Source organism: Diadema setosum, chromosome 18 (genome assembly GCF_964275005.1).
Source record: "Diadema setosum chromosome 18, eeDiaSeto1, whole genome shotgun sequence".
In the NCBI taxonomy this organism is placed as follows: Eukaryota; Metazoa; Echinodermata; class Echinoidea; order Diadematoida; family Diadematidae; genus Diadema; species Diadema setosum.
The window spans coordinates 30,442,539-30,457,032 of record NC_092702.1 but is presented as its reverse complement, the minus strand read 5'-3'; the positions used below and the strand labels follow the sequence as shown (position 1 = coordinate 30,457,032).

The window sequence follows — 14,494 nt, the reverse complement described above, 5'->3', positions numbered from 1 at the left end:
TTAATTATTAACTATGGCAGAACTTTTTATTGGTTACTCAGTTCAAATGAAATGATGAATATGTCATGAATGCTGAAATGAGCCAACTCTCAGACTAATGATTTATTTTTGAATACCTTCATCTCTAGACAATGTATTTTAAGTAAAAAGATCCAGTTCCGAGTCAGTACAAATATGAGATTGCAAGTTGTGGACAAAGAATTTTAACACCTATTGGAAAGATAAAGTAGATAAAAACAAAAATGTAAAAAATAAAGTAACTTCAGAATCTTTATATGTGCCTATGAGATTCAACTCATTAACTGGCGATTGCTACTGGTTCTGCAGTTTGACTTTTTCCATTTCTACATTTACTTGTCCAGAAAAGAGATTGAGTCTTGTTGCATGAGCACCTGAATAAAACTAAATTTGCATACTTCAATCATCTTTCCACAACAAGGATGCTAAATCCACAGCTTCAATTCCTGCAAATTGGTATCATACATTATCAATGCAAGTTTGACTAGACGTGGTTGTTAAATCATAACTTTGTTGTTAATCTAATCCGGTATATCATTCATTAAACTTACTCTTCCATCCAAACAAACAACATTGCTGAGGATGAACATTAGATATGTATTCAACTGGATAAGTCGGGAATTTGTGACAAACTGACCCTTTGATATATACGTGGGTGAGAAAAAATATTTATGCAACAACACTTATGCACAGAATCAATTAGAAATCAACATGATAATGATATTTCCTTTGCAGCAGCAACAAAAAATTGAAATGTTTAAAATCAATTAGAATATTTCAACTCAATCACGGTCAAGAAATAGTATAAACTCATCAATCTTGCTAATTTTTTGATAGCTGTTAAGTTTTAGATGGTGACAAACATTGCCCCAGGGGGAATTTATTGATGGGTCAGGACAGCCCATCGAAAGCTGCTGTAATATGCTTTAATAAACTCTGTTATATATGAGACCACTGTAAAATGCATTATTCCAGATTGATATCATATATTAAGGATGTAAAAATATAAATATAACAAAACAATGTTTGATGAGCAAGTAAACAGAAGGTCGATAAAGAAACAAAGGAAGAGTAGAACTTACTGGAATTCTTTCAACGTCTTTGGTTTGAATCCAGGAGTGCCTTGAGCATCTGGTGTTCTCACCTTCCGATGTCCATTTTGTGTAACCATGGCCTGGCCCGGGTTGATTGGAGGGAGTTCGGGACCACCATCAGTTTTCCTGCTATCACTGTTCTTGTTTTTACTGCCAAAGTTACTGAAGAAACTTGAGATGCCCGAAAACTTGGATCGTGACTTATCCTGTTATGAAACAATGAGATGTAGCAGAAAAAAAGAAAAGAAAAGACAGACTAGACATGAAATTATTTAATATCACAGAAAATGCCATTTCAGTATCAAGCTCAATTTTGAATCAATAAATATTGTGCTATATGCCAACTATCTCAGGTGAATGCTTATTAAAAGTCTTTAACATTAATTAGTAACTGAATATGAGGGAACCATCTAATTTCATTGCTGTAATAGGTGTGGTCATGTGTACATGATTTCACTGTAGATTTGATTTTTATTTGATCAAAAATATATGTATAATATATATATATATATATATATATATATATACATATGATTATGATTCATATCTTTGTTGAAGGAGCACCCTATTTGAGGTTTTCATCAAGAGAAAGTGAAGCTTTTATGTTTCAGTCATCAAAGCGATCAAATTGCATTTTGTTGGTCCAAAATGATAAAGGAAAGCATAAAATATGAAATAATCTCATAAGTCAACAAAATAATCCATGATAATTGTGTGAAAATTGGCAGGCATGACTAAGTGTGTCGACTGCTGGGGATTAAGACAAAATAAAACATTTGAAAGTTGAATAATTGATAAAAACCAATGTAAAAATAGGCAGGAATGTTCAACATGATACAAATATCACATGCTGTAATGAAGTTCAATCATTCTAACATATTCAATATTGAACTGAGGCCTGAACATGATTTTCCATGACACCACATATTCATGAAATGATTATATTTTACATATATAGATGTGTACACATATACATCTACTTTAGATAGATATCTAAGTATGTGCTATATATTTTATAATATTTTTTCTTTTATTTTTTTCAGATTCCTTGGATAAGGCCAAGAAAAAAACAACAACGAACCTTCTAAACCAAGATTCTATAAAGTGACACCACCTGCCAATCATTGCTAAAGTACAATTATATCATTAACAAATGAGATTGGAATACATCCTCTCCCAGACTAAACGTAACTTGCATGTTTCCATGTTGCCAATAATATAAGATTAAACAAAAGACATTGCAGGACAAGTGAAAGTTATGCTTGGTCCAGGGGAAGGTGCACACCAATGTTTTTTGTTAATGATTGAAAGAAGATTTTACTGGCAAAATCTTGGTTTGGAGGTTTTTTGTGGGCATATTTAAGTAATCTGAAGATTGTAGAGGAAAAAATTATCATAAAATATGGCAAACAGTAAGATATTCTTTTGGTCATATATACATATAATTGATGATTGCAGTATTTTTGAATCAATACAAGTCAGCATGCAGTTGCATTGCAAAGTCCCTTCAAATAAAATGCCCTGATGACAAACATTTCACAAATTGAAGCAAGCTTTCTAACACCGAGAGCATGCCTCTCTCATGAATGATTTACCCACAGAGACTATATGCACACATGCTTGCCCGTTACTTTCTCCCTTTCATTACATATCACACATCCATTTCACTCCCATTACATCAACATGTAGTGATGACTTCATCAATAAGAAATGAAGCACTTAATGGATGTCTCCAATTGAAGGGTTTTATTGCAAAATGAGCTAAGTGCCATTATTAAACAATTCAAAGTGAGTCCATCATCAGAAAGAGCAGAATTAAACCTTTCCTGTAATACCTCACTTGTAACATAACAAGGAATATTCAAGAAGTTATAATTCAAAATATCCCGTATTTTCTTATTATTTTCTTTGGTTTCTTAGCAGCGTTAATCACAAATATCTCAACTTGACAAAACTGGAGTAGGTTCATTTTGGGATAAAACTCTTCAATAATTGCTTGTCGACAGACGATATACTGCTTAAATTTCTAGAAAAACCTCAAGTGATAAGGCAAAAACTGATGTGGGGCTGAGCCACCAAGGGGGGAGGTAATGGGGAGAGAAGGGCACCATGCACCTCCTGGTTTGTCTCTCTTTGTGACCCACAAGTGGTGATATTTTGGTATTCATTTGCATCTTTGGAAGGCTGAATGGCAGAGGGGCATGAAGGTTCGGGCAAGGAAAGATCAGAAGACAAAAAGGTATTGATCGAAAGTGCCTTCGCTGTATTGGTCCATGCACCCCCTTACTGGGCAGATGCAGGCCAACAAAAAAATCAATTGATCCCTTTGTTCTCAAGGTATTATTAAGGAATAGATCGAGAAACACACATTTAAGTTCCTGGGCGCAGCAAAAATATGGTAAGCTACATGTACCTATCCAGGGACTGTGGAGTTAGGTAGCAGCATAGAAAGGGATAAATGATGAGTCGGTACAGATTAACTGACAAATCAGAGATATCAGCCATATGGCATTTTCATTCTCTGCAGACACACACACATACACACACACACACACACACACACAAATCTTTGCAATTAATGTCAAAATCAGATATCTGAGATGCAAAGGGTAGATAATATTTTCTTTCCCTGCCAATAAAACTATTCTTCACTGTGACAAAATTATAATAATAATAATTATGATAATGATAATAACAACAATAATAATACATTTATACAGCGCATTTTCCATAAACATACATGCATGTTCAAATGCACTGAACTAGTGGATTATTGATATTAATGGAACAAGTGAGTTCTTAGATGTTTTTTTAAGGTGATGAGAGATTGCTGGTTGCGGAGAGTTTTGGGTTGTTGATTCCACAGTTTGGGAGCAGCAGATAGAAAAATGCTTTATCACCAAGTGCGGCCAGCATCTTGGAAGTTGGGTGATTCAGTTTGATACCTTGTGAGGAGCAGAGGGTGTACCGGGATGGGATAATAAATGTTTTGTGTCCTCTGAACATGTCTACAGAATATAGGAAATGCGTTATGCTCTTTTCCCCCAACAAATGTAAATTCTTTACATAGATATCTCTGCAAGTGCGTACAAGGTCTATTAAATACGTTGTTCCATATTGAGATGGACATATGATATAAAATAGACAGGAAGGTAGAGTGAAATCGCCTCTTGATTTAACACCTTCCAATAATATTTTGCCCACACATGTAAGTGATTTTATAAGTAAACCTTTGATGCAATGTTGGAGGTGCAAAACTCTCTGAACGTTCTGTGTTAAAGAGCTGCAAAAATATCATAAGTCACCTTGGAATGTTCATTACTTGATTATTTGGCCAGAACATAGGAAATGCCCACAATAAACGATTTTCTTCCAGAGCTGCAGCCGTGGCAAGGACAGCGTACAACCGTGGTAATTTAATTGTTATTATCACATGATGATGAATATAAATGCAACTGTTTTCTCACTTGCTGTCGCTCATATTATCCTTCCAATAATTGCCATAAGCACAGAAATCAGACTGCAACTGAAAGACCATGAACGCAGTAATATCTGACCTAACGTAATAATTGAAGCACTTCATATGTTTATCAAAAAAAGTTAATCAGTAGACAGATGAAACATTTCTCATGAACAATTCTTATTTAGCACAATGATTATGGGAACTGGGTCGAACGTGTATTCAATCTATTCAATATTATCTTGTTTCCACAGGCAATATGTCAAAAACATCACTGTTCCTTACTGCATACTCAGGTCACTGACTATAGCAATATGGATGTTAGATTGTCTGCCTGGAGCTTGACATGCTTGTTTAAATTAACATCCCTGAGCACATCAACATTTTGATGACATCTCATGCATCATTCTACCCTCCTCTGCATGTCTGGCTAATAGCATGTTCTATACTGCCCTACTTTGGCAAAAGGAAGCAAGTGACAAAAGTGACATTTCTCGTAAAAGAGCAAAATGTGTCTGTCATTTACACTGATGTCAATGGACTATCATGATGTCTTATCTAACATATCTCTTAGTACAATGTAGGATGAGTGTTTCTGCATGAAATTTGGCCTGGAAAAAGAGCTTATTATGTGAATTATGAAAACATCAATAACTCAAATTCGGATGGTATGTCACTTGTATGTCACAGTATAGCTGAAAACTAAAATGGTGACGGTGATACTCATTATTTACTGATAACGTACCTGAAGTATGCCCTGAAAATACTGCAGGGATACAATATCTCTATATACTTTATTTGTAAAATTACATGCATATCAAATACCCTTTGGAGTTCGTGTCTTTCTGGTTTCCTAACTGCAGAATATGAGCATGACCTGAGTACTGTATGGATACGCCAGAAATAGTGAGTCTAAATTTTCATGAATAGGGACTTCCCGACAATTTTTGCACGTGGTAAAATTGGCTATTGTGGATCGAGTACATTATTGCACAGAGAAATACATGTATGCACAACTCATTCATGATGGAATCAGAGTTAATATTTTTGTTTGTTTTTAAATTTGTGAATAGCACTATAGATTTGCAAAATTTGCGAAAATAAAAACATTGCAAAATATTTGGCATATAGAGTACATCGGGCTGTTTTGATAACTCAGAAGAAACTCAGAAGAAACTCAGCATGTGTACCAAGCATTACCCATAAATAATGTTGGGTATTAGAAACATCTAAAATTACCCTAAATAAAAAATAAGCAAAAGCAATATTTCAAGAAAGAAATGAATACATTTAGCTAAAACTAACATTAAATTAGAAATATTGCAATGGCGACTGGTATGTCTCCATCATATTGCATTATTCTCCCACTTGGTCTAGAGTTCTACTGCAATGTAAAGACAGCAATTTCACATGATTGGTTTATCATGTTTATCATCTGGTTTACAATAATACACCAATTTTTATGACAATATTTTAAGCCACTTGAATGGAAATCAGGTAAAATTTTAGCATTTTCACTTGGCCTTTGACCCCATGGCCTAAAACTTTCCCTACATAGGCACTGTGTGGTAATGCATGTACATAATTGTACTTTAAAACCAAGTTTAATTACACTGTTAAGTGTGTACATTCAATCATTTCTTCAGGGTATGGAGAAAATTATAATCTCAACATCAAATAGTATAATTTTACCCTTTAACCTGGCTTTTTGATCCTTGATCTCTGACTCAAAACTTCCAAAGAGAATCAATATCAGGCAATACATGTATAAGTACTAAGTTTTATGAAGATATCTTGAGCCATTTCCAAACAATGGAGGAAAAAGGTTAAATTTCAGCTTTTAACTTGACATTTGACCTTTGACCTTATGACCTAAAACTTTCATTACAGAATCTTAATCTGGTAATACACTAAGCTTCATGGAAATACATTCTGGCATTGAAGAGATTGAGGAAATAGTGGAAATTTAGCATTTGGCCTTTAACGAGTGCACCCAGAAGATGATAGGCACAAATTTGTCCACTCATAAGGACATGTACATCAAGTTTCGTTTGGATACCTCAAACAATGTTGTACTTTATGTTGCCCACAAAATTGATTACAGACTGATAGATGGACAACCCAAAAGCTTAATGCCACTTGTAACACTTTGTAGTGGTGCTGTGGTGGAGGCATGGAAACTATACAAACTATATAAAACTATACAAAATGTTATGGTTCTTAATTATTGTGGACACCACGCACAACTGACATAAACTACCATTGCATGTTACATGAAAATTTAGGTTTATCTTAGGAATTGTGTAAAACTTCATTAATTACCTCTCCCTGTCACACACAGCTCCCAAAAAACCTAGGAAATATTTGTAGAGCATTTTGTTTGTTTTCATAGGAAATTCAAGTATCAGAAATATGTTACACTTCCATTCACCTGTACTGTAAAAGTATACATAGTATGTACATAATCATTATGTATTCACTTTAACATATCAAGTAAAATAATAACTTATGATTACTATGACTTTGTTTTTGGATTGAATATGATGATTACAAAGTCAACCATATGAATGAAAAACAGCGAGCATCACCAATTTGACAACTTTTAAAAGATATACCACTATGATACCTTGCTGTAATTTGTGGTTGAATATGGTCCTCTTGTTTAGTGCAACATATTTTGGTTGGCATTATTATGTGCAAAGAAAGAGAAAAATCACGCTATAAACATACTAAGTCTTGCGAGAAAGAATAGATATAGATCAAAACATGAAATTCAAAAGTAAGTGTTAGAGAAAGGGAGAATTTTTGACTAAATGTGAACCTAGATGTCTACCCATCAAAATAAGGTGTGTGCCTAATCCAGTCATATGAAGAAAAAAGTTTGATATTGCCTTTGAGCATTCCCTTATATCACAAGATTTACCAAAAAATGTGACCTTTGTCAATAACCTGCATCAGGAATGGGTAAAGAAACACATATTCATACAAATTTATATGTATATATTGCATTCACTGTAAAGCTTTATAAAAGATCTGGATTTTTTTTTTTTTGCCAAAACACTATCCCTTAATGCACTCTCAATATGAAATATATGTATATATATATATATATATATATATATATATATATATATATATATATATATATATATATATATATATGTGGGCCAATAGAAAACCCAAGCTAATGACTTCATAGCTTGTTGTGTTAAGCACAAATATCTCAATACATCTTTTCACAGTTGGCAAAGTGCTTCTCAACCTACTTATGGTGGGATCTACTATCAATACCTTATAAAGTGCAACTGTGAAGAGATATATCATGCAGCTTGGTTGGGCCAGCTTGAAATGTTCTGAAATAATGTCCAAACATCTGTATTAATGAGTTACATAAAATGCATGATAAAGCAATTTGTTGTAAACATTTTTGCTGTAAACTGCAAGCAGAAGGATTTTATCATGTATCTGATGGCCATTTGACTTGATTCTAGACCAATATCCCCTTTAAAAAGACACTCTTAAAACTACATTTCACTTGTCTCCTGACAGATAATTAGCCAAGCAGAAAAGTTTGCAATGTATAAGCCTTGGAAACAAAAACACTATAGTATACAGACAAAAACAGAATGAAGAGTGAGTGAGAAAATGAAAACAATTTTTGACTGTTCTACAATTCATGAGTCTTTCTCCTTGTTCACCTTTCATAGTTCATCATAACATTATCTCTAGTTTATTTCTGAACTACAAACAATCAGGTCACTTGATACGTAACCAAGTGCTTAACTGTATATACACTCTGTCAGAAATCTTCCTTTTTCTTCTGGTTAAATCTACCTCCTTCAATGAGCTGAAGATTCTTGCAGACTGATCCTCAAATCACCATCTTCGACTCAGCTGCGTGTAGTAACCCAAAATCTAGCTGGTATGACAGGACCTTCACGGTTACTGCATTAAAGCTGTGGAATAATCTCCCTTTGATCATTAGGTAGTCTGTATCCACAAATTCCTTAAGCTCTGAAAATATATCTTAAATTATAAATCCAATGTTCAGCTCTGCACAGGTATATGTGAATGTATTCCTACAAGTGTATGTGTGTGTATGTGAATCTGTACATATGCCTGTGTCGTGTTCAAACAATGGATCTAACACTGATCAAAACATTTTTTTACTTTTCTGTATTTCTATTAAATTTATAATATTTTTTTTTTCATTTCTGTAATTTTGTATGCATCCTGAGCCTCATGCATGTCAAACATTCACTGTATTGTATTGTACTGTATTGTATTGTATTGTATTGTATTGTATTGTATTGTATTGTATTGTCATGTATTGTACTGCATTGCATTGTATTTAGTGGTATATATCTGAAGAAGATCATGCATAACACGATATGATTTTATGATGTACAAAGAGAACTTTCCAGCAAAACTAAATCTTGTGATAAACATATGGACAGCAGTATTTCAACAACCTCAGTGTAAGTGAACCATAATTACCCATAGAGTTTTGGGAAGCTTTTTTCCCCCATTAGTGTAAGTTCTAGCAGTCATGCAGTCCAGTATTTCCACTTACTTGTTAGATCTGGTTATAGCTCTTTTCCAGTGGTGATTACATGTTCTTTTTACAGCAAAAAACAGTCTCAGATAGGAACCTATTTTCTGCAGTGTATATTGGGGTTCCTAACCCTTGCAGGGCATGGATTGAAATGGCTTGGGAGAAAAAATTGTGAAGTTGCATAAAAATGTAATTAATCAGTCGTAAAACTTCCATTCTCTATGACTTGACTATCAGCTTTGGTGATAAGTATGTTGTAAAATGCATATACTGTTACTAAATTATTCAACTTCAGGAGGAAATTCATGGTGCACTGTAACACGTGATGTTCTGTGCACGTGTGTTCAGAGGTTTACATTAATAATGCAATGTGCAGGTCTATCTGTCACATAAAAAGAACCCAACTGTATTCATCAAGATACGATATTCTTGGATTTTCATACGCGAGTCGAGATGTATACACACACACACACATATTTTACACGCACATATTTATTTGTATTATACATTTTATATACTGTATACGCCAAATATTTCACGTTTTTCTTTTCGCGAATTTCACGAGTCGGGTGCTATTTGCGAGATTAAAGACAAGCGAATATAATGATCCCGATATGAATGAGACACACACACATTCATTGCTCCGTTCAGTACAGTACCTCACGATCGCGAATTCAACCATATCTGCGATGTCGTCGGGAAGTCCCAATTTGCAAAAATCTAGGTTCGCTAAATATATGGCGTTTACATTACTATGTATAGAGCTGTATGTAAGATTATTTTAAAATATACCACTGTAGATATCAATTTGATATTGATCAATTTCCACAGATGTGTACACCCATTCTCTCAGAACTGATTCTCACATAATTGCTGGAAATGTCTAATCTGATAGCTTTGATCAATACAAAACATATGGTATTATTGACATGATTATTATCACCTGTATTCCATTCAAGATGCCCAAAAAAAAAAAAGACTACTGAACAGTATAATTCTGAATAATACATTTTGTTTGTACATTGGCTTAGAAGTTCCAAAAAAAGACTACTGAGCAATATAATTCTGAATAATACATTTTGTTTGTCCAATGGCGCAGGAGCTCCATATGCTTCCTTGAAACTGTAATACCCCTTTTCTACTGGGTATTAGCTTGCTTCACGTGCGGACCTGAAGCGAGCTAACTCTCAGTATAAAAGGTTGAAAAATAGTTAGTCCGAGCTAAAGTTAGTCCCCTCTAGGGGGGTGGATCAGGTCAGCTTCAGAAGTGAGCTAACTTCAGTATAAAAGGTTTGCGAGTTTAGCCACGGCTAAATCCACTGACCCGTGACCGGAAAGCGTGTACGGTGCTTCCGGGTTGCACGTTTACTGCTGTACTGTTGCCACCGGCGTGCTGTGTATTACGCAGTGCATTGGTGTGTTCGCAGTTCGGTGAAACTCTCAATGCAATTAACTCTTTGAACTAGCAAATGACATGATTAAATCGTAAGAAAAAAAATAGACCAGCTCAGTACGTATACACTATATATATGCCTATAACTGGTTGAATTTCACGAGTAACGTACCGTATAACAACAGAACTGAATTCGTACTCGCAAGTAAGCATGAAAACTGTCGCTGAATTTTCGCACTCGTTGGAAGGACAGCAGGCTAATGGGGGAGCGATAGGTCTGGTCTCGCACGTAACCTTGGGTGGTCGAGAATGGCAGTATAAAATGACTTGGCCTCAGCTAAAGTTAGCTCGCTTCATAAGCGAGGTAAAAGTCGTACCCAGTATAAAAGGGGTATATAAAAAACTATCTGTGTACTGGATGTGAGTGCGGATGGGGCAGGTGAGTGTATTGTATCTGTCTTATGGAATGACATCAGCAGTGGCTCAGAGCCACCAAAAATAGATATTATGCTATCACTTCTTCAGATATACTGTAAAAGTAGATATTTTCGCGGGACTAATTTTCGCGCTTGGTACGGTAAGAAGAGAATCAAGACAGTAAGTACATTTCAACCAGATGCCCATACCAGAGTGGCAAGATCACTACACTACTTTATGGCCAAACTCCGTCTATGTCAAAGCCACATTCGGCCAAATTTTTCATTCTCATGACCAAATTTCACCTGTCCAATGATTGGATCCATAGTTATGTGATACCCCTTTGTTGTGAATCATTTCATGAATAGGCCTATGTGGTGTCATGGAAAGTCATGTTTACAGGTATGCCTCTATTCAAATCTGAATATGTTAGATTTAATAGTGAATTCAGTCACAGTATGTGGTACATTGAAGCCCTTTATCATACCTGCCACATGATTTTCAAATGACTATCATGGCATAATCACATCATTTTGATGTTTTATCAAATGACTTCATATTTATTTTCTTCATCTTTTCAAGCTACCAAATTTCATAAAAAATAAAAGAAATTTGATGACTTTTTTTTTTGGCCTGACTGCCCCCTCCACCCCCCCCCCAAAAAAAAATGTAATTGTCAAGCCTTGATGTATGTCTGTATATGTGATATATCTATCAATCTACATAATATATCTATGAGTTAAACCTACCTTAGTGACCACCTGTCTATAGTGGCCATATATATTGCCAATAGAAACAATTTTCCCAAGAGAATAGCCATGTTAAGGACCCTGTCTATACAGCGGCCACCATCTTTAATGGCCACTTTTTCCATCTCCCTCGCCTCTTTACACAGGTTTGTCTGTATGTGTGTGTGTGTGTGCATGTGTGTGTGTATTGTGTTAAGATTTCAGTTATTTATTTTGCATTTCAAAATGTTAACATCAATGATTTGCAAATTAATTTAGATGATCATAATTGAAGGCAGTTATTAATCCCATTGACATTTACCAGCAATTATTTTGCCCCTGCTAGATGCCCAAAAACAAATTAACTGTAAAAGCATGCAGTTTCATGGATTCCCTACTGTAATATTCTATTCATTTCATATTGGCTCTAGTGAACGAACAAATATGAGGCATGTCTAATTGTAAAATCCATCAATGTTGCAATTAATCTTTTGTTGAAAACAATATTGCTTACAAATATTAAATTTGTGAACATTAAAATGTTTCATGCTTACAGAGAGATATGAGATGAACTGATGACTGAAGATTAAAAACATTCATCCCCTCAGGAATCGTACCAATCATATCAAAATGGATAGATGAGAGGTTCCGAGCAGACAAGAATTAATCTTTCATACACAAACTCTCGCTATTGCTTCTATTTCAATAACTTACATGTCACCTCAAGATTAAGAGATTTCTAAATATAGCTTCATCAACAGATGAGAAGAAAAAAAAAATCCTATCACATTTCACAAGCTGAATCTCTAGACCCTAGATGCATCAGCCTGTCTGCCAAACAGAAAAGAAAAGAAAAAAAAAAAAAGATGCCTGGGAAAAGCAATCACCTACAGACAGACTGATCAATTATGATGTTGCAGCCATGCCATGGGAGAGTAATTTACCTCATTCGGAGAGGAAGGGTTGCTAAGGGGTGGCAAACTGCCACCACTGCTCCCCCTGCTGGACCCCGCATTCATGTGGGAGGATGAGGACGAGCCCCCGCTCTTGGGCCCGGCTACCCTTCCGATTAGTTTTCTTCCGCAGGTAGGACACGCGGCCCGCTGGCTCTGGAGTCCTTGAGAGAAAGTCGTCTGACACGAAGCGCATATCTGTCCGGCCATAGACACGGCCATATCAGCCTCGGGAAAGGCTCACTCATCCACCATCACTCCGTCACCGCATCCCCCGCCACATTCACACAGCCATTTCCATTTCGAAGCGTCGAAGAGTGTGTTGAATTATATATTAATCGCCGGGGATGGAAAACACAGTCATAAATCCACAGATACGCAATGCAGGAAATATAGCAGCCACTTTCCCTTTACCCCGCGCTTAGATGTTGCGAAAGGCGTACTTCTGAATGTTCTGCATCCTGAGTACCATTCCGTCGAGCGATCAATATTGGTCCCAATTTATACATCACAATGCCAGACGACGTACAATACACTCCCCCCTTCCTCTCGCATTCTAGAGTAACACGCGGACAATGGTACACGTATTGATTACCTGGGTACGTTCGCAGTTCGCCGTTACCCAAGCGACGACAAACATATTTCATTACGTCGCGGAGATGAGTTTATAGTGTGCATTTCGCTTTTATTAATATGAGCAATCTAAACGAAGTGGATAACAGTGCACTTAAAATGGAGCTTCCAATGTTGTCATATTACGTCTCCCGACGCACTCAAGTAAATCAACATCAAGCGCATTTTTTTTTTACCTCCACATTATAACCATTTACAGAAACCTTCAGCAGTTTTCATCTTAAGTAGACGAGGATCGATGATGTTTTGGCGAGGAACGAAGAATACACCAAGACGTGCAACGCGTGAAGATGCGCGTTAATATTTCTCCAGTCGGTTAGCTTCCAGTCTTTGAGTTACAATTCATGTGAAATTATTTTTACACACAGACAACACTTTTTCATCCAACAATGCAATTCAATAAGTGTTATGATTTTGACTTAAAAGGGTGTCAGTTTAATAGATTGTAATTCTCATTTGGGTGGGCTTAGGGCCTAAGCAGAAAAAAAAAAAAGCTTTACGGTGTTTTTTTTTTCACAGCACATGTGCACATGCACATTAGTGCGCACGCACACGCACACGCACACACACACACACACATACACACACGCCAATTCCCCCATATACATATATATACATAGGTCTATATGGAATAGATATATTACCAGTGGTTATTGATGTCGATATTAGATTACTAATTGTGACTTTCTTTCCTAAATTGAATTGATTCCCATGTTTTCACCTGATTCTCTTCTATTTCTCTTGTCTTGCTCCTTTTTCTTCATTTGCAATTAAAGCACATAATGGGCAACATTCTGTGGTGATATATCATTTTGATGTATGTATATATATATATATATATATATATATATATATATATACCTTTTGAAGACAGACTTTCATGTCTTTTTTTTTCTTCTGCTTCTTCATCTTCTTCTATTACGATGATGTACTTGTATCTTCAGTCTGTTTGCTCTGATGTACAATTGTAAAGCGCCTTGAGCATGTAATCAAAGTGGAGAACGGCGCTATAGAAATTGTATGTATGTATTATTATTATTATTATATATATATCTCTCACGTATAATTATAAGAAGAATGAGTCTCAAATACGCCATCTGTAGATCCAACAAGAAGGTTTTTATTCACAAAATTTTCAGCATGCCTCGGGCCTTCGTCAGTGTGGTGTATGCTAGGACAATTTATAGTATACACCACACTGACGAAGGCCCGAGGCATGCTGAAAATTTTGTGAATAAAAAAC

General features: G+C 35.6%; 1 protein-coding gene across 1 annotated transcript in view; it reads right to left on the bottom strand.

Moving 5' to 3' along the window:
• Positions 1-12,840, bottom strand: part of LOC140241712 (probable E3 ubiquitin-protein ligase HECTD2) — a 43,784-nt gene extending 30,944 nt beyond the window's left edge. Inside the window, exons 1-2 of the mRNA XM_072321461.1 lie at positions 12,610-12,840; positions 1,101-1,318 (exon numbers count right to left, since the gene is read on the bottom strand). Coding sequence (XP_072177562.1) covers positions 1,101-1,318; positions 12,610-12,840 — 449 coding nt within the window. The remainder of the gene's footprint in view (positions 1-1,100; positions 1,319-12,609) is intronic.
• Positions 12,841-14,494: the final 1,654 nt, after the last annotated feature.